We start from the raw sequence: 19,635 nt of genomic DNA, 5'->3' as shown, positions 1-19,635 counted from the left end.
TATACCCCTAAATGTATTTTTTCCAGGCAGTAGTATGTAATTATACTCACTGCCTAAGTTCTGTGTTATCTTCCTAAAAAAACCTGGCTATTCTAGATATTCTGCCTTGGACAGGACACATCTATTCTTAATTATTATACTACACTGCTGTTTAAGATCCCTTGTATGGAACATTAAACAAGATGAATATAGAATGGAAATCACTGCCTAAAGTGGTTGTATCCTCGTAACTTTCCTTATTTCCGACCATTAATCATTAAAACTGATTTCTTATTATACAGACAGCTACCGTGGAAAAATGATTCTATATTTTCAAAAGATTTTTAAAAGTCATTTTTTAATACTAAGCTAAAACATTACGCAGTATTTTCAGATGTAAATATCATCTCATTTTTCAGATGGTAGTTCAGAACTGTAGCTAAACTAACACTGACAGCACTTAATGAGGGGCTTCAGTTGCCCTTTAATGTATTATTTGGCATTATGAGTGTCATCGCTCCTTCCTCATTAAGCTTTTTTTCCTTGTCTTGCAGCCAGGGAGTACTGTAAGGTCCTATTCCCATATGAAGCTATGAATGAAGATGAACTGACAATCAGAGACGGTGATATTGTTACTGTATTAAGCAAGGTAAATATTTTTATTTTTAAACTGCTTGAGAAAGGATTTAATGCTGTAATAACTGAATATCGAGACGAAGAAACTCTCAGAATAATTCCCCATTAAATGGGCTCTCAGATGAACACTAGGGGGCACATTTACTAACCCACGAACGGGCCGAATGCGTCCGATTGCGTTTTTTCCGTAATGATCGGTATTTTGCGATTTTTTCGGAAAATTGTCGCGACTTTTTCGTTACTAATACGATTTGTGCGAAAAAACGCGAGTTTTTTGTAGCCATTCCGAAAGTTGCGCAAAATCTGGCGATTTTTCGTAGCGTTAAAACCTAAGCGAAACATCGCACCTTTTAAGTTTTAACGCTACGAAAAAGGCGCAACTTTTCGCGCAAGTTTTAACGCTACGAAAAAATCACCAGATTTTGCACAACTTTCGGAATTGCTACGAAAAACTCGCGTTTTTTCGCGCAAGTTTTAACGCTACGAAAAAATCACCAGATTTTGCACAACTTTCGGAATTGCTACGAAAAACTCGCGTTTTTTCGCGCAAATCGTATTGGTAACAAATAAGTCCCGACAATTTCCGAAAAGTCGTAAAGACCCTGAAAAAATCGCAAAAAATACGAAAAAGTCGCAAAATGTTTGTTTTCAAATCGGAATTTTTCCAATTCGGTTCAGATTCGTGTCTTAGTAAATGTGCCCCTAGCTGTTAGATTAATAGCTGAGCTGCTTGCAGTACTGCTTCTTACCTGTTTTGACAGGAGGCACTTTTTTCCATAGGGCACAAGGGGATAGCTGTACTGTCCATAAAATAAAGTGTTGAATTAAAACATGATCAGAAATGGTAGCCCCTGCTACAACATAAGCTTTTTCATGTCATTTGGTATACCTCTATTTGTCTGGTATCATTTATTGCTGTTCCCAAGTTTTCATGCTAAGTGCATTTCAAAAGCCTGACAAATTCATTTTAAATTGAGTCATTTTGTTTTGTATCCATCCTCTTATAAGGATGTTGTCAGTAAATAAACACTGGGTTGAATATGGCAGCCAAAACAATTTAGTAAGCACTTTTGGTCTGATTCTGCAGCCAGAATATAGCAGGAATGTGTTTGATTCAGCATTCTGACAAGTGTGGGCAAATTTTGGAATGGGAAAAGAGAATCCTCATATTATGAGCAAAACATTTGTTAAAAGCTAATATGTTGGTTAGTGCTCTCTGCCGCTTGTCAGCAATATGCCATTCCTGCATGTGTCTGTCTTTCCTAGTGCCGATTGCAGTTCAACACGTAGCATTCCGTAGCCATGATTTTATGGTATAGATATCATTAGTATAATACACTGTTCACATAGCAAATAATTGATTATATCATTTACATTTTTATTTTTAAACCAACAAATTTATTTTTTAAGTTGTAATATTGGTGTGTAGGCGCCATCTCAGTGCATTGTGCCTGAGTCTGAGCTTTCAGAAGGAGCCAGCGCTACACATTAGAACTGCTTTCAGGTAACCTATTGTTTCTCCTGTTCAGTGTAACTTGGGTACCTAGTACAATTCAGTACAAAAGGCAACTAGGCTTTTTGAGTTTTCTTCACTCATCCAAGTGGCTTTTTCAGTTCAACTGAGTGGTAGAGAGAATGCCCTGGCATTTAAACCCTTATGGCAGTGGCAGACAGGGAAATTATTCGGCCCACGACAAATCTTCGTTGCCAATCTCCCCACAATGCCATCCCACTGGCAAGAATGTAAATTGCCGGTGGGATGGCATACGCGTCGCTAAGAAGACACACTGGGCTACTAGTAGCAGCTACTTTTTCAAGGCTACTAAACGCCAGAAAATACCCTGCCATAGACAATACTGAGAATTGCCTCTACTAAAACACACATAGACATAGTTATCAGTAAAAGATCAGCATTGTCTGTTTCAGTAGCCACAACAAGTAGCTGCTACTAGTAGCTCTGTGTGTCTTCACCCTTAAGGATTTTATTTGAGAGGAATTCCCTGCCACTCATTTAAACTAAAGAAGCAACTTCGACAAGTGGCAAAACATTTTCAGGAAAACTCCAGTTGCTTTAGACTTAATTCGACTAGGTACTGTATATCTTGACTTGAATGAATGAGAATTTTCATAGACATGTAACTGGAGGAGTAATAAGCCTGATTTGGATTTTTATTATTGAGTGCTATTCTGATATCTACCACTATGTGGGGCATGGGAGCTGTTAGCTTGCTACCTTTCCGTTGTTCTGATATCACTGATATCACTCTAACTTGTAATATATATTACAAACATATTTAGAATTCTTCCAAATCGATACACACGTTGAGCATGTTGCCGCCACGCAGTAAAGCTTCTGGCATCCAAACATGCTCCTTGCCCTTTCCGTATAGTTTCACTGAGTTCCATTTTGTTTTCCACTTCTGCTGTATCATGCACGTGTCTGTTGGCGCTGGGGAATCATGCACCCAATTTGCTTACACCCACAGGTGCGATTGAGTTTATTTTGACACATAGGGTGCAATGGCAGCTTATCTGAGTACAAGAGAACATTTTATTAAACGCTCTCTCCTTACTGGTCTTTTTTCAATCTCAAGAAATTCATCAAGTTATCCTTCTGACATATCAAGAAGAAAATGCCTTCATTTACATGGAGTTCACAGTTATGTCTACCTGCTACTTGTACATCCCCCAGCAGGATGCTCTAGGGGACATAGGGTTAAAAGGGCAGGTTTTCAGTAAAACTATGAATAGAACATTAGGGTATTTTAAAGTACCCGATTTTTCTCTGACAAATCAATTTCCTGCAACGTTCCCAAATAAGCGACGCCTGTAATTAGAAATGGGATGATGTCAGGATCGAACTGACCACAGGAGAAACCACAGGTTTAACTGAAATAGCATTCTAGTAAGCAAGACACTTTTTATACATTAGTATATGCCATCTGTCTTATATCATTGCCATATCCCAGCATGTGCAAATGGATGTGGGCTACAGGTACAGACTGCACATACTCTTCTACAAATAAAGCTCCAGCACAGCATCTACCTTGTGCATCTGGATCAGTGCTTTGCTTCAAAATGAAGATAATTAGTATGTTGTACATGCTTCCAAACTGAGCATAGACTTGCTGTTATCAGGGCCACGCACAGTCTTTTAATATCCTGCCTTTGGGAGCAAGAGAAGTACTGCATCATTGTGTGCCCAGTATACAGCTCTGCCCATTCTGTGACTCAGGGAATAAGCCTTTGCCTTTCCTATCTGTGAATAAAGGGGGGCTGATACTAAGGCAGACACAGAGTGAGGACACTGGGTTACCCATTGCTCACATGCAAGAATCTGACATTCTGGATCCTAAAAGCAGCTTTTAAGGATGCGCCACATGGTTATCTTTGCCTCCACTTGCAGAACTGGGATTTTTCCATAATGGATGCCCATATTTCTCTAATTACTTAGCATTTAATGTATTTAGATGCTTTTAACAGGAAGAAACAAACTATAACACAATTTTGTGTTGGTGAAAATGTCATTCTTATTTTCACTATGCAGTTAGCATATGGCATCAACCTTGTGGCACCTATTGAGATAAAGTAAATCTGCCTGCAAATGCATTTTGAGTGCCAGCATTAATTTGCTGAGAATAAAAGAATGTTTTGCTGCTTGAATAAGCCATAATAGCTGCTATTGTAAATGAAGTAAGAAAAGAAACAGAGGCATGGGTATAAAGTAGCCCAACTATGTCGCCCTGTACAGTTCCTGCTGTAGAAGATCCTTTCTGGGATATATTTATCAAATGGTGAAAATAGAGCTTGCCACATTTCATATTTCACAACTCTCTATTCATTTGTATATGTTGTTTAGTGGTGGGAGGCTCTATTTTTAAAAGGCAAACTTTCACTTTTGTCTCTTGTCAAAAATGCACCAAACAATCCTATAGTGCAGGGTTGCCAACCTTTTTTACCCAGGAGCTACGTTCAAATATTAAAAAAGTTGGGGAGCAACACAAGCATAAAAATGTACCTGTGGGTGTCAAATAAGGGCTGTGATGTGGACTGACAGCCTACAGAAGGTTCTATTTGGCAGTACGTCTGGTTTTTATACAACCAACCTCTAAGCCAGGGATTCAAAAATAAGCACCTGCTTTGAGGCCACTGGGAGCAACATCCAAGGGGTTGGGGAGCAACATGTTGCTTATGGGCCACTGGTTGGTGATCACTGCTATAGTGAATAGACAGCTGTAACATTTCCCCCGGCAAGCTCTGTTTTCACCCTTGGATAAATATATCCATAAATCTAAAGTTCTGATATAATGTTGCGCACACACGGATTATTTTATACCTACTGAAAAACTATAATAGTTTAATGGTATTTTCTTTTAAAGGATGAGTTATGAGTCCTTTACACTTTTGTAAAGCATACAAAATCTACTATACTATATATAAACTGTACTTTTTCCATTGATCTAGGAATGTGTTGATGCCGGCTGGTGGGAAGGAGAACTTAATGGGAAAAAGGGTGTTTTTCCAGACAACTTTGTCAAGCTCCTCCCTTCTGACTTTGAAAAGGAACTCCATGTAAGTACCTACAGAGTATTCCCTTTCCTTATTGCTATGTGTCAGAGATGATGCTAAGAGTATTGGGGCCTCTGGGCCCAACTATCAGATCACCTGATTGGTCCCAGAATATATGTGACCAAATCAGGGCAAGATTTGCTTGTTTGTTGACCTCACTAAGCAAACAGAATAGCTTGAATATCTTATTGCTGCTGGACGGGTTGTGATATTGCCCCCCAGTCAGGGCCGGATTTCAAAACTCACCGCCCCCAGGCCGCCCCCGGTCCCATGCCGCCCCCCCCCCCAGTTCGCATGCGTGCGTCGTGCCTGACCACAAATCCGGGCCTGCCCCCAGTGCCCTAGCACTTGACCCCAGGGCAGTGATAACAGAGCCCTACTAAGAGTTAATTTCAACCCTTTAACTGCTTTCTAAATAGAAACCATTGATTCTCAAGCATTTACAGAGCTGCAGCTCCCAGTTGACACAGCTTGGCAGTTTCCTAGAACAGAAATCTCCTATCCCAAGCATAGGCCATGATACCAGAGGAAATGAGGCTAAGTACAGCTGGGCATATAAAGGCAGCCATATGCCAGCACTTACCTTTATTTACTATCAGCTGCTCTTGTATTCTCTTAAAATAGCAGAAGCCTCTTGGACATGTTTTTAAATCTATTTGGTTGTAGTTGTACATGTGTCTGTATAACATCTTTGCACCACATAGACCACCTGGTTTCCCTGCCTGACCTAGATGTTTGCTGACCATGTTTCTAATAAATCTTTCCAGGACTTTGCTTCTTTTTTTCCACATTCCCAGCTCATTGCTTGTAGTGCAGAACCCTGGATGTATATTTCTGTATGATAATGCATATTTTTTAATAACAAAGATGATCATGAGCTATTGTATCATTATTGCAATGTATTGTTCTATTTCGTATTATGTTTCTATTCAATATATAAATCCAAAGCAAGCATTGAATGCAGACTGGTAGAAATGAAATGATTGTTCTCAATGTAAGTCCCAGTAGAAGAGTGGCGCTCTCAGTAAGTGGCTGAAAAGCTCTGTGGGATTTCTCAGCAGTCGATGCATTAGGGAAGGTAAATGACACAGTAGGGCCGGGCTGGTGCACTGAACATTGGCATTTCTGTAAAGATGATCAAAACTTGACTTTATAAATACTGTTCTACTCCATAGCAAAAACAGGTTTATTTGGGGAACTTACTTTGAAAGCTTCAGTCATAACTTTCAATTCACCTCGAAAACCTTCCCTTAGAGCTTACTGCTGCAACAATACAAAAGGGCATAGCCCAGAGCTAGTACTACAAGAGAAGAATGTATAATAATACTCATGTGGAAGGGCTTTATGTGGTCAGATAGGCAGCTTTTTCGCTGAGTTGCTGCAAGAAAATTGCAGAAAAGAATAAGTAGGGCCCCTGTTGTCTGGTTATACCAGTGACTGTCAACTGAGATATTGGAGACTAAGACCCTCAACCAGGCATGAGCCGAGCAGCAAGCCTTATTGAAATGGTAATAAGGGGTCAGTATGTAGGTAAAAGATGAGCTCCCTAATCTCTCATTTGTAACAACTGAAGCGCATTCCCTGCTTACCCCCAGCCACCATAACGATGTGTTGCCAAGTCTAGTTTCCCCTATTGTATAGCAAGCACATAAAATTTGGTCAAATTATTATACAGGTATAGGACCCATTATCCAGAATGCTTGGGACCAAGGGTATTCCAGATAAGGGGTCTTTCCATAATTTGGATCCTCATACCTTAAGTCTACTAAAAATCAATAAAACATTAATTAAACCCAATAGGATTGTTTTGCATCCAGTGAGGATTAAGTATATCTTAGTTGGGATCAAATACAAAGCACTGTTTAATTTTTACAGAGAAAAAGGAAATTAATTTTTAAAAATCTAAATTATTTGATTAAAATGGAGTCTATGGGAGACAGGCTTTCCGTAATTCGGAGCTTTCTGGATATCGGGTTTCTGGATAACAGATCCCATACCTGTATACATATTATATAATGAAAAATGTACCCCCTATTGCAAAATATGAGGATATTATAAGTCACCGAGGAGTCTCATTATCAAATAAAAGCACAAGGCCAAAGGCTTTTATAAAGGTCATAAAGCTTAAAGGTGATCTTGAATTTCCTCATATTTTACAACAGGGGGTACATTATTTATTACTAAACACAAGTTCCTGTGAGTCATATGATATAACTACATCACTTAGCAGCGATTATAACTGATTACATTGCTTAGCTCCAATTATAAATGATGACAGATTTATGAATATCCTGTAAATGATATCATATATCATTATATGAGCATATACAAGGTACATGGGTTTCCAAGCCTCTCCATAGTTCTTAGCCAGAATACAAGCCCACTGGAGTTCAACATCATAGTAAAGCAATGGCATAACTAGATGTTACCAAATTAATTTTAAGGTCCCCAAAACTTACAGAAGTTGACCTGTTATATCTGTTATACCAGTGTATAGTGAAATTTCAACTAGGTTCTCTTTTCTGGTGGACCTACTATAATAAATTGGCATCTGCCGTAATGACCCATTTACTTACTCGCTATAAGTCACATGAATGGCTAATTGTCAGTGACCTGAAGCAGTTTTCTGAGGACTGGGGGACATGATGTAGGTGCATAGTAAGTGAGGCTGAAACACATCAAGTTCATCTCCTCCAGAACCCCACACAGGCCAATCTATAAAAAAAAAAATCTCACAAATAGTTCTTCTGTTTGGTGAAACCATATGCACATATTTTAGAAAAATGGAGGCGGTGTTGTTTTGTCTGTGGTGGGGGAGCATCAGCAGACCTTTTTGCCCATAATTTGAGTAACCTATGGCAATTTACATTCAGGACAATAGCAAGGTATTTTTGTCCGTCTTGTTGCCCATGGGGAACACAATTTGCCCATGGGCAACAAAGCAAACCTTGTTGCATTGTCCTGTGACACTCACACTAACAGGAATGTGGCAGCCAGGTATTCTCTCAGCAACAACCAACTACATCCAGTGCATTTTATTCCCTTTATTTTATAATTGTATTTAATCAGGCAGAGGCAGAGGCAGAGGCTTTAATGGATTTCCTATTTACATTTGATTAAATAATGTACATGCAGTAATTATGACTCTTACGAATTAGCTCCAAGTACACTCAGGTAATTATTTATTGTGTAAATGGACATATTTATTGAAAAAACACAAACCTTTGCGTTCTTGCTCCTCAGAGACCGAAGAAGCCTCCTCCTCCATCAGCTCCTGTCACCAAATCAGGCACAAGTGGTGAGTAGTAGACATGGGGAGGGTTCTGCTCAACAAGCCTGTGCTCCTTCGTACCCCCCAGCAATACCCAGAGACCTTTGCCTTCTCTCCAGATGCAGGCCAATATGTATTCATACCAACGGTCTCAGCAAAATCATCTACATGCATTAAAACTATATGGAGTGCAGCACAGACATCTGTACTCTTCATTACCTACATACTAGTATGATGCTTGAGATGTTCTTCTCACCACTACAAATATTTATTATTATTATTGTTATCATTATTTAGTGGGGGTGCAGACAAGGCATAACCATATATTACATTATATTTCTAGGAGGTGGAGAAAGTAATCAGATTACCAGTACACATAAAACCCCCTGGCATAAAGGAGTCCTGCTTATCTGTAAGATAGAGACAAACGGTTTGTTTATACAGAGCTCTTTATGTCTTGATTACAGGGCATGGGATGTAGTGAAGTGCAACAACAAAACAATTATTAGTGCTTTGTCAGTTAAAAAAAATATGCATTTTTTAAATGTAAAAAAGTATAATGAATACATTTTCAGGATACTTTAACTTCTGTTTCTTTTACTTGTGGGGCAATAAATGCATGTAGGTGTATATTTTCCCTTTAACAAAGGGTTCTGCCCTACAGTTGCATATTAATAGTGGGCATATGCCATCTAGTGGTCATTTAACATTTTGAGTTAAAGACAAATGAACAGGTTTTCAGACACTGCAGATTTATCCTGAACCTATGTATTATTATTCAGCCCTGCTGCTTTAGCCAGAAGCTGTGCTTTATATGCTTTTATCTGACTTCATCTTTAGCCTGGATCTATGGTTTGCTACTTATGGTTCTGCAATTTTAATCTAAGTGCTTACAAAACAATGTACTTGTATAAAACTGGGACATTTTTAATCCACGCAGATCTGTTGGCATAAGCAGGTAAAAGGTTACAGATGGTAAACTCACAGTTCCCACAGTTCCTTTGCTACAAGTGTTAGAGCTGGGTCTTGCTTTGAATACTCTATCAACTTGCAAGGATAGTCTTTTTTTTGTTTTTGTTTTGTTTTTCCAAGAATATCCATGACCCCCAGAGGCCATCATAGGCCTTTCCTTAAGCTACAGATACAAGCCAAATGTATAGATTAAACAACAGTGCCATCTACTGGTATGGTAACAATACAAAAGCAAAATAGCAAAAGCAGACACAGACCCCCGGTATTACAGCACATCTAAATATACAGCGGTGATTAAAAGTTCATGAACCCTTTTGAATTATAAATACGTCTAAATAAATATGACCTCCAATATGGTCTGTTTTTCACACAAGTCTTTAAAGTAGATGAGAACTAGTCAAGAACTGAACTGAATCACTAAATGAACTGCTCGTTTTTGGAGCTGTATATCCAGCCACCTAACGGGTCATTATAAAGAAAGGGAGTTGCATAGTTACTGTTTTTGAGGGAAAGCATAAGTGACAGTGTAGGGTTTGTGACAGGGAGCCAACACATGTTACTAAGGGAGTCACAATAGAACAGCGATACATTATTTTGTGCCAGTATGTGGATTTAGCCATTTCCCCATATGAGAATGAATGAAGAGAAAAGGGGCTAGGGTGATGGTGGAAAGACCAGGTCTAGCGCAGATATATCAACTCACTTTTTTGTGTCTCTTTTTTGAACCCCACATGGTTATCTGAAGTAACAGTCCAGTCTCTACTGCCTGTAATTTGTACTCAAATTGATTTTAACCCCTGCCATATAAAATTATTGAAAACTCACCATGATAACCATGTGGGTTCCAACCATTGGCCTGATGTCTCTAGTAGCAATACATGACAAGAAGAAAGTTTTTGTGTCTTTATATTTGTCTTGGTGAAAGTGCTGTGTTAGTAGTTTCTTTTTGATTCTTTCATACCAGGTGGGATTAAATCCCAGTTTGGGAGGAAAGGAGATAAACTCAGCCTCAGGCAGCAAAAAATAATAATGCCATCCCTGAAGAAGCAATGAATTGTGTGCATCTTATTAGAGCTCTTTTGAATTGTCAGCAAGCTGCATGTTAAGTAGCTTATCTCATCTACAAGAAGGTGTCCTGGCTAAGCTCTTTCTGTTCCACTGCCTCTGCCATTCTGTAATTCCAAGGTCGTCTGCACAGCTTTGCTTTATCTCACTCCCCTCACCCAGTAATATATATCGGCAAAGGTGCCCTGTAGGTAACTTCATGTGTCCCTGCCCTGTCTCAGGTACCTCAGAGAGAAAACAGGACATCAGGAAGATCCCCCCAGAGAGACCAGACACCCTGCCGCAGAGGCCAGATGAGAAGGGTAAGGAAACCGCTTGGGGGGTTCTTGTTGCATTTTTATTCTGACAGTTTGATAAATACAGACTGATAGCTCATAATGGGGGAGATGCACAAATACATGTTCACATTTGCACAAATGCAGAAACTCATAATAACCAGTTACCAAGATTATTTCCATTAGTCTCTACTTGACTCTGTTAGTACCCATTAGGGTTATGCACACTGAGCGTTTTGGCACTAAGGCTACCTGTCCATTCCCTAGGTCCAAGTATAGGATCTGCTGTCCAGAAACCTGTCTTCTAGAAAGCTCTGAATTACAGGAAGGCCATATCCCATAGACATTTAATCAAATAATTCACATTGTAAAAAAGTTTCTTTTCTCTGTAATAATAGAACATTACCTTGTACTTGATCCCAAATAAGATATCATTAATCCTTATTGGAAGCAAAACAATCCTATTGAGTTTATTTAATGTTTACATGATTATTTAGTAGACTAGTATTGATATCCAAATGATAGAAAACCCAAGGTCTTGAGCATTCTGGGTAGCATGTCCCTTATTGTATTAGGAGCAGTGATGGGCAGACAGCAGTTTATTATACAAGCTTGTGAGATTACTTGGGCTTCTTTGACAGATATAATACTGAACAGTTCTATAACTGATGAACACCTGAGCAAGATATTGTTCCCAGTCAGCAAACACACAAAGCTGTATGGCACTGCTGCTATCATCTAATCTCTACTCTGCTGTGTTATTACAGAAAGGAGTGATAGAGACCACAAAGTGTCAGACTCACTGAAGCACTCAGTACCCGCTATACCTCCAAAGAAGCCTCGTCCTCCTAAGACAAACTCTTTAAGTAGACCTGGGACACTGCCTCCTCGAAGACCAGAAAGACCAGTAGGGCCTGTAACGCACGGAAGGTAAGTTGCATTTATAGGCTTGAATAGCCAACTGTAGTTAGTCTATGTCTTTCAATAAGTTTTTTGTGATTTCTTGACCATAGAACTTATTTACGTGAGCAACCACATTGGGCAGCTTAGACTTTTTCCCACAGTGATTTGCACCTTTTAATTATTATGAAAGAAACCAGTCTTGTGATAAATTATGGTGGAAGCTTACCCTTTAAATCGGTGGGTCCAGGTGCTCAAGCCCCAGACCTTTAGCTGAGGGAGTCAGTGCAAAATATCTTAGAAAAAGCAGCTGGCACAAATCCGGATCACCACTCAAATGAAGTTGAAGATATTTAATTTTCGTATTAAAAGCATTCCATTTGTTTATTTTTACACAACAATACATGAAAGCCAGCTGCCTTTGATTAAGTGCCCCTGTGTGGCACAAAACGCATAAGGCTTTTATGTAAATCCTTAAAACATTTTGGTAAAACATTTTGATGGTATTGATCCGGCCCCACATTGATAATGGCAATTTGGTCCAGTGGGGTAGGATGTGCGCAAGATTAGCAAGGACTGGGTCCAAGTTAAGCATTATATATATTTTGTTAAATCAGCATGGATTGTAATGCCAAGGTACTTAAAGTGATTTGCCCACACAAGAGGGGTCTTGGATGGTAAATGCTGGGGTTGGTCAGGGTCAATAGGAAACAGATTTCTCCCAGTTGATCTGGAGGCCCGAGAAAAGCCCCAACTGGTTAACCAGATTAGGCAAGGCTGTTAGAGAGTCATTGGGGTTGGCTAGATATATCGACAGAAAGTCTGCAAAAAGGGATGTTTTCTCTTGTATAGTGGCATGGGTTAAACCCTTAATTTGGTGCATTGTCTGATTAGAATAGCCAAGGGTTCAATAGCTAGGGCAAATAGCATGGGGGACAGAGTCTTGTATTGTCCCTATGGTCAAAGGCATTTGCTGAATCCAGTAAGGCCATGACTCTAGTTTCTGTATCCACATGGGTAATTTGAGGATTGGTTAAGAGTCTGTGGAGGTTAATATTGGTTGACTGTCCAGGCATTATTTCTGATTGGTCTGGGTGTATAATGTCTGGGACCACCTGTAGGAGGCAAGGATCCTGGTCAAGATCTTGGTATATGTGTTAAGGAGCCATATAAGGTGGGATGACTACTATCAGTACCTCTGTAAAAGGGTTTCTAAAAGCTTGGGGGTGAGTTGCTCTGACAGAGTTTTATATAAATCTGGGGGTAGCCCATCCAGACCTGCTGTCTTATTGGCAGGTAGGGATCCTGTAGCATTGGCAATTTCTTGGGTGTTTAAGGGGACATTCCAAAATAAAAGGGTGGTGATGGGAATATTGTTCAAGAATTGAAGTAACTGGGTAGGGTTTAAAGTGAGTTTTGGTGGAGGTAAACAGATTCTTGTAAAAGGTGGCAAATTCCTGTGCTATGACTCCATATCCCTGTTATTAAGGCTGCCTCATGACTGCCTCGGAGGTATCTCATAAAATCACTGGGGAGGCAGAGTCAGTGTTATGTGCCCATATTGTATGTATGTATAACTTTATTTATAAAGCACCACAAGCGTACGCAGCGCTGTACAATCTTACAATAAACAAAATTACACACAGGGAGGACAAGTGTTATAATAAATACAATAAATAAATATAAATACACAAGGAATAAGTGCCATGTGGCAAAGAATAGGTAAGAATTGAAGCGGAGCACTGGGTTATCTCTCCACTTGGCATGTTGCCATGAAACACGTTAAGCTGTGCTCTCTGTTATGATTTTAAAAATGGAAATAAAGAAGCGTTTTTATTGAGAGATTACCCAGTGCTCTACTTCATTTCTTACCTATTCTTTACTGCAAATTCATCTGGATTGGGGGCGCTTGGAGGCGTGGAAGCACGGGTGAATAACATATGGGTTGCTATCCTGGTGAGTGCTCCCCGTTGTCTGTTTAATGCTATAAGTGCCATGTGGTATGAGACACAGTAGGAAGGAGGTCCCTGCCCCGTAGAGCTTACAGTCTAAGTGGTTGGGTAACATACAGGCACAAATTGAAGGTAAGACTGCACCAGGTATGGGCATTTGCCCTTAAGCACAGGACTGGGAAAAATAATGTTTTAGTGCTCCAGAAAGTAACAGCTGAACTTTTTCTTAAAGAGAGTTAGTGAGTGTTCCCTACGGAGGGATTTAGGGATAGAGTTCCAGAGGTTTTAAGACGTTTTAAGACGAGAGAGCGCAGTGGGTGTGGATGGTGTAAAAAGACGGAGGCTCTGAGAGGAGCGGAGGAGATGACCAGGAACATGCAGAGAGACCAGTGAAGAAATGTAGTGAGGAGCAGAGGAGTGAAGGGCTTTGACTGTTAGTAGAAGGATTTTGTAAGCTATCCTTTGCTTAACAGGCAGCCATGCCAGAGGCTGAACAGGTTCCCTCTTAGGAGAGAGCAGGAGGATCCTGGCAGCAGAGTTTAAGAGTCTGGGAGGCTGGTTAGTAGGAGATTGCAGTAATCTAAGCGGGAAAGGATAAGGGCATGGATTAGTGTTTTAGCTATTACTTGTACTTGTATATTCTTTATAAGCCTGGGTTTAAAGAAGCTACCATATCATTTTTGAGCCAGAGGGGGATATGGCACCACAGTCTGTCTCTGGCTTCAGGGCTCCATTGGAGAGTGATCTGGAGGGGAGAGTAGTCTAAGAGAGTCTGGGGTAAGTAAAGGAAGCAAAGCCTGGGAGGCAAGTGCCAAATCTGTGCTTGAAAAGTATTTGTATGTGAGGGAATGGCAGAAGTAGGCCTTTTGGAGTGGGTTTTTCGATATCCATATGGGCCTTTGCCCATTGCTTCGTGAAAGGGTCTGAACTGAGCTTATCCAGAGATGAGTTGAATCAGCAATTGAAATCTCCCATAAGGCAGAGGCGACTTGGGGGAAATTCTGATAACTTTACCAGTTTACTTGCATGGGGTATACTAGCTTGTGGCATCATAGTGTTAAGATCCATAAAGGAGATTACTTGTAGTACCATTGTGTACCGAAGTAATGGCATCAACAGTGGTGGAAACCCTCCTTTCTAGGTCTGTAGTGCACTCTCTTACTTTCTGAATATCCTGATGTAGCAGGTACACGTTGATGCGGATTTCCTCCAGTTGGGCTGTGGCAGACACGTGGCTTTCCATGATCACACTAGGCAAGTCTCTCATGGTGGGTTCGGTGGTGCTGCTTGGGGGTGTGCTGCGACAGCTGCTGGTGAGGAGATAGTGGGCCCGGGCTGACGATGCTGGCAGGGTGGATCACACACAAAGCAATGCAATATTCTTTAACAGAAATACAGTGTAACTGCACCCACTATAGATGGCACAGAAACTTGCACACGCCAGTCCATTGTGCAGATTTGGGTGCAGGGTTCAGCCTAATGGTGCCTGTAGGTGCAGCATGCAAAGGGAGACATGTGCGTAGATCAAGGCAAGTGTTAAGCTGGCCACGCAATCAGATTTTAGTCTTCTTCTGATGAACACTCCAATATTGGTCATACGTTTAAATGCAACGATCTGAAACTAACATTCAGACTGAAATTGTAGGATAAAGTCCTTAAAATCCAAATCGGAGGATGTTCTGAACATGAAATAGTTGGCAAACACCAATTGTACAAAAGTGACTTCCATTGTAGGCCCCCCAAGGATATTGTCAGATACACAATACATGCGCAGATTTTATCGTTATCCGACCAAAATTTTGTAACCTGCCCGATCAACAACATTACCGATTGCCATGGTACAAACATTATCGGGATGATAATTCGGAGCCCACATATGGGCTGAAAATCACACAAAACTAGGTTTTGTACAGCTTTATCGGTACGTGTAGGGCCAGCTCTACAGGGCTCCCTTGCACCTGAGTGTATGCTGTTTCACTGGCCATAATTCTGCACTATTGAGAGAACTGAAGGTATGTCTGCAGCTTGAGATTAACTCTTTATTAGCCTTTCCTTCTCCTTTAATTTCAATCATTTTGCAAAACTAATGTAATTTAATTACATTACACATTATTTTATAGAGTTGTGTCCCTTTTTATCTGAAAAACAATCTATTCTTCATAAAGCAGCTTTACTAGGTGCCCTATATGATGATATGGCAAGCACTAATCCATGAATGCCTAGTTAGGAGAATAAATATTGGGCTAGCTCTATAAAAATAAGACACAGACAAGACATGAAGGCACCCAAGGAACATTCTGCTTGTTTGTCCTTCCCCACTTTGGCCTGTGTGCCAGTTCTCAGATTAAGTTGAGCTGAGGGTACAGTATGTACTGAGGAGCACTGGAAACTTCCTACAGACAAGTCATGAAAAAACAGAGAAAATATCAGCAAACTCTTTGTCCCAAAAGTAATGCCACATGGGTCTGAGTTTCAACCTGTATTTAAGTTTTGGCCAAGAATCAGCCAATCAGCTGGCATCTACTTTCTCCTTTCTGCACACCCTGCATCACCCTGGGTGCAGACATACAGAATGGTATGGCAGGTTTGAAAATTGTATCTGGTGCGTTGATGTAGGCCTCCCCTCCTGCATAGGAACCTGTTATGATCCAATCACTGGCCAAATGATTGGTTCAGCCTGATTTGGCCCAGCATGTAGGTACGGATCTTAATATGTATGGCCAGACAGGGTGATTAGTTGTTCATTTTTTTAAAAACCCAGTTGCAGCAACTTAAATCCCCAGTCAGAGCAACTTATTGTGGCGACTAACCTCTGTACATAAACATACAAGTCGCTGCACCCGTGCGGGACAAGTTGCTTTACATTTACCGGTGGCGTGACTGGGTTTGAAAATCGCAGCAACTATTAGCTTCGTCTGTCTCTGTGCTAAGTTTAAAGGGAAAGTCTCAGATTGCTTAGCATAATCCTTGAGAGGCAATTTCGGGTGACTTTTGGAAATCGTAATGAAGTGTATGCCATCCCACCGGCGATTTACATTGTTGCCAGTAGGATGGCATTGTGGGGAGATTAGTTGCCCTGCGTGCCACTGCCCTTTGGCCTTGCTCAGGGCACGTTGGGGCAGCTAATACTATGCTTTCTGACACACTGAATTCAGCTTATATGTTAATTAAGATAAAATTATTAGGATGTGGTGGAACTGACACTGAAAGCCTGTTTGCAGCCATCTCCTTTCCATGACCTTGTGGCAGTGGTGTAATGTTAGCCTTGCTGGTAATTATAACAACTTGTACAATGACTTAAAATTCCTTTCTGTAATCTTTTTTTACACTTGTGCATCAATTACAGGGCTTGCCACAGCCAAGATGTCTAGAATTATCATTTGCTTACTGTGCAACTAGCAAAATTCCTTTTATATGGGAGGAGCTTCCTAAAGACACGCTTTTTTGTGAGCAGAGATTTAACCGCAGGCGACTAAGCTTTCCAAAATGCCTTTCCACCGGCAATAATGTGAATCAACAGTGGGAAGACATACGCAGCGCTAAGTTGCCAGAAGTTTCTATAGCGTTATGCCAGTAGTGCACTACATTAAAATCCGCAATAAATGTAACTGTGCTGTAGCAACAATTGTGGCTTATTTGTTATGTTTTTGCCCACAGGAGTGAAAGTCCAAAGTCAGAGGTGGGAATCAATACAGTGTCCAGTACGCCTGAACGAGACCCCTCCGATAAAAGCAATGACATCGGTAAGTCTTGGAAATGTGCCTGTCAAGTTATAAATAACAACGGTGCCTCTGCTCATGACATATTGATGGACTCACATGTTGCCTAAAGTGATTCTAGCATGATTTTCATAGTGTAGTTTTTATAACTAAATCACACCGTGTACATTGCAAATAATTCCCTCTACTATTTAACATTTTATTCTTGAACCAATAAATGTATTTTTTATGGTTGTAATATTGGCGTGTAGGTGCTATTTCAGTGCATTGTGCCTGAGTCTGTGCCATGGAAATAGTCTGCACTCAATACAATACAATTGCTTTCAGATAGCTATTGTTTCTCCAATCCAGTGTTATCTGGGGGAGTCTTGAAGTTATTATAAATAAATTACTGGGAGGGTGCAAGTGCTGGCACAAGAAGGAGCAAAAATAAAGCTCTTAAGCTGGCCATACAAGCACCGTTAATATTGTACGAAACCTCGTTTCGTAGGATATTCGGTGCGTTTGGCAAGTCGGTGAGTCGACCGAAATCGCAGGAGGCTGCTGATAACGGTCGACTCGCCGATCACCCAGGTTAAAAGATTCGGGCGCCATAGAAGGCGTCTGAGCAAAATCTGCCATCAGGGCTGAATCGGCAGAAGGAGGTAGAAATCCTATTGTTTCTACCTCCTTATCTGCCATTTCAGCCCTGAAGGTTAGTGGCGGCACGTGTGTGGCCACCTTTAGTCTGACTTAATCCCCGTTCAGACTGTGGGCCAAATTCAGATGATGCAATCATTTACTTCTCTATCACATCACAATAGAGGCCTATGCAGACCTGATCCACAAAAGATTTTCAAACCTGTCCCATGGGTATCTAGCTGATTTCTGACAAGGTGTCTATTGGGCAGTTCATCATTTGACTCCGCACACTGGACAACAAGAAGCTTGATCTGAAGTGGCCAAGTCTGCGGCAAAAGTCAGCCGCTCCAAGGCTCACTTATCTTGGCGCAGCACCTGCAGACAAACAGCATTCTGGAATTTTTAAAGTGTAGATATTTATGATAATTTGTGCACTGGGCCATCTCATAACATGACCCTTATGCCCCTAGAAAATTGCTTTTGCTTTGAAGTTTGAAGGGCCTGCGAGCTTTCAGAATTTGACACTGAAAACAGTACAAAATAAGCCTTTTCTGCGTAACTTAATTAATTTCCATATAAAAAAGGCTATTGTGTAAAAGAAGTTATTTACGACTGTGGGAAAGCTAATATTGTGCAGCAATATCTGTTGGTATGTACATACTGTATGTACCAATCAGAGCATTGGAATGTTTACATGTTTGAAATGGAGGTCTAGGCGAGCCTCGGGCTGAGTTGCACTGAGCGTGTCTGAGTTCTTCAGTGTAAACAAATCAGCTGAGATTTGCCATTTGTCTCCTCGCTAATGTCATCTGCTCAAGTCAGTCAGCTGAGCAACAGCCGCTCCGTTCCCGGGGAGTTACGAGTGGCAGCTCATTTCTTCCCTTCCTGCCAGGTAAGCTTTTATACCATTGTATTGACTGAGTGCTAAATGTCTGTAAAGCGGCAACTTCAGCTGCGCACCCTCGCTCATACTAGCTGTGTCTCATGTACTAGGAACAGGGCAAGGAATCAGCCTACCCAGCTGCACAAACAGCTGCCCTGTGTATTGCTGCCCATAACTGCCTGCTTATAGTGTTTGTTGAGATGAGAAATACATATGCAGTTTCAACAAGCTATGGGGACCTCCATTATAGGTTGTATTTTTTGCATAAAATTACTATTTCTGTAATTTCGAGTAAGACAAATGTTTATCGCTGTTGATGAAATGTTCTTTGCAATTAGTAACTGTAAAATTAAATCTGCATATTTGTTTTTATTTGATTATGGACTAGTTATTTGCCAGTGAATTCAGTTTAGGGGAGTGGATGTAGCTGAAGTATAACAAAGTAACAGTGGCTGTCCACTCAAGTGTTTCTTCAGTTTTAATAGAAAATAAGTACTAAATTTAGCACCAACAAGTCCCATAGTACATGAGGTAGTGTCAGTGGGAACAAGGGACAGAGACAAGGTCACAGTACTGCAACGGCTGCTCTGCTTCTGTTTCATCTAAACAAGTAGTCATTGGTAGCAATAGCAATGGTAGTGCTGCTGACTGCTGCTTTTCAGTAAATGGGTATACTTTAGGAAAGGATACTTTACACCCTATGGTCATTTTTTTTGTCAAGTGCCAGTTAACCTTCTCAAATGTTTGTAAAAGGAAACCACACAGAGCTTAGAAGAGAAGAACATACAAACAC

The 19,635-nt window shown here is 40.6% G+C and overlaps 1 protein-coding gene across 3 annotated transcripts in view; it reads left to right on the top strand.

The window, feature by feature from the left end:
• The window catches only part of sh3kbp1 (SH3-domain kinase binding protein 1), a 189,059-nt gene that overhangs the window by 155,230 nt on the left and 14,194 nt on the right, over positions 1-19,635 (top strand). For all 3 annotated transcript variants that reach the window (XM_002935188.5, XM_012957475.3, XM_031896735.1), the window contains 6 exons: positions 534-628; positions 5,080-5,187; positions 8,428-8,482; positions 10,714-10,794; positions 11,535-11,697; positions 17,277-17,362. In XM_002935188.5, coding sequence (XP_002935234.3) covers positions 534-628; positions 5,080-5,187; positions 8,428-8,482; positions 10,714-10,794; positions 11,535-11,697; positions 17,277-17,362 — 588 coding nt within the window. The remainder of the gene's footprint in view (positions 1-533; positions 629-5,079; positions 5,188-8,427; positions 8,483-10,713; positions 10,795-11,534; positions 11,698-17,276; positions 17,363-19,635) is intronic.

This window comes from Xenopus tropicalis, chromosome 2 (genome assembly GCF_000004195.4).
Source record: "Xenopus tropicalis strain Nigerian chromosome 2, UCB_Xtro_10.0, whole genome shotgun sequence".
In the NCBI taxonomy this organism is placed as follows: Eukaryota; Metazoa; Chordata; class Amphibia; order Anura; family Pipidae; genus Xenopus; species Xenopus tropicalis.
Note: the sequence above shows the minus strand (reverse complement) of the source record. Positions and strands in the feature narration are given on the sequence as shown.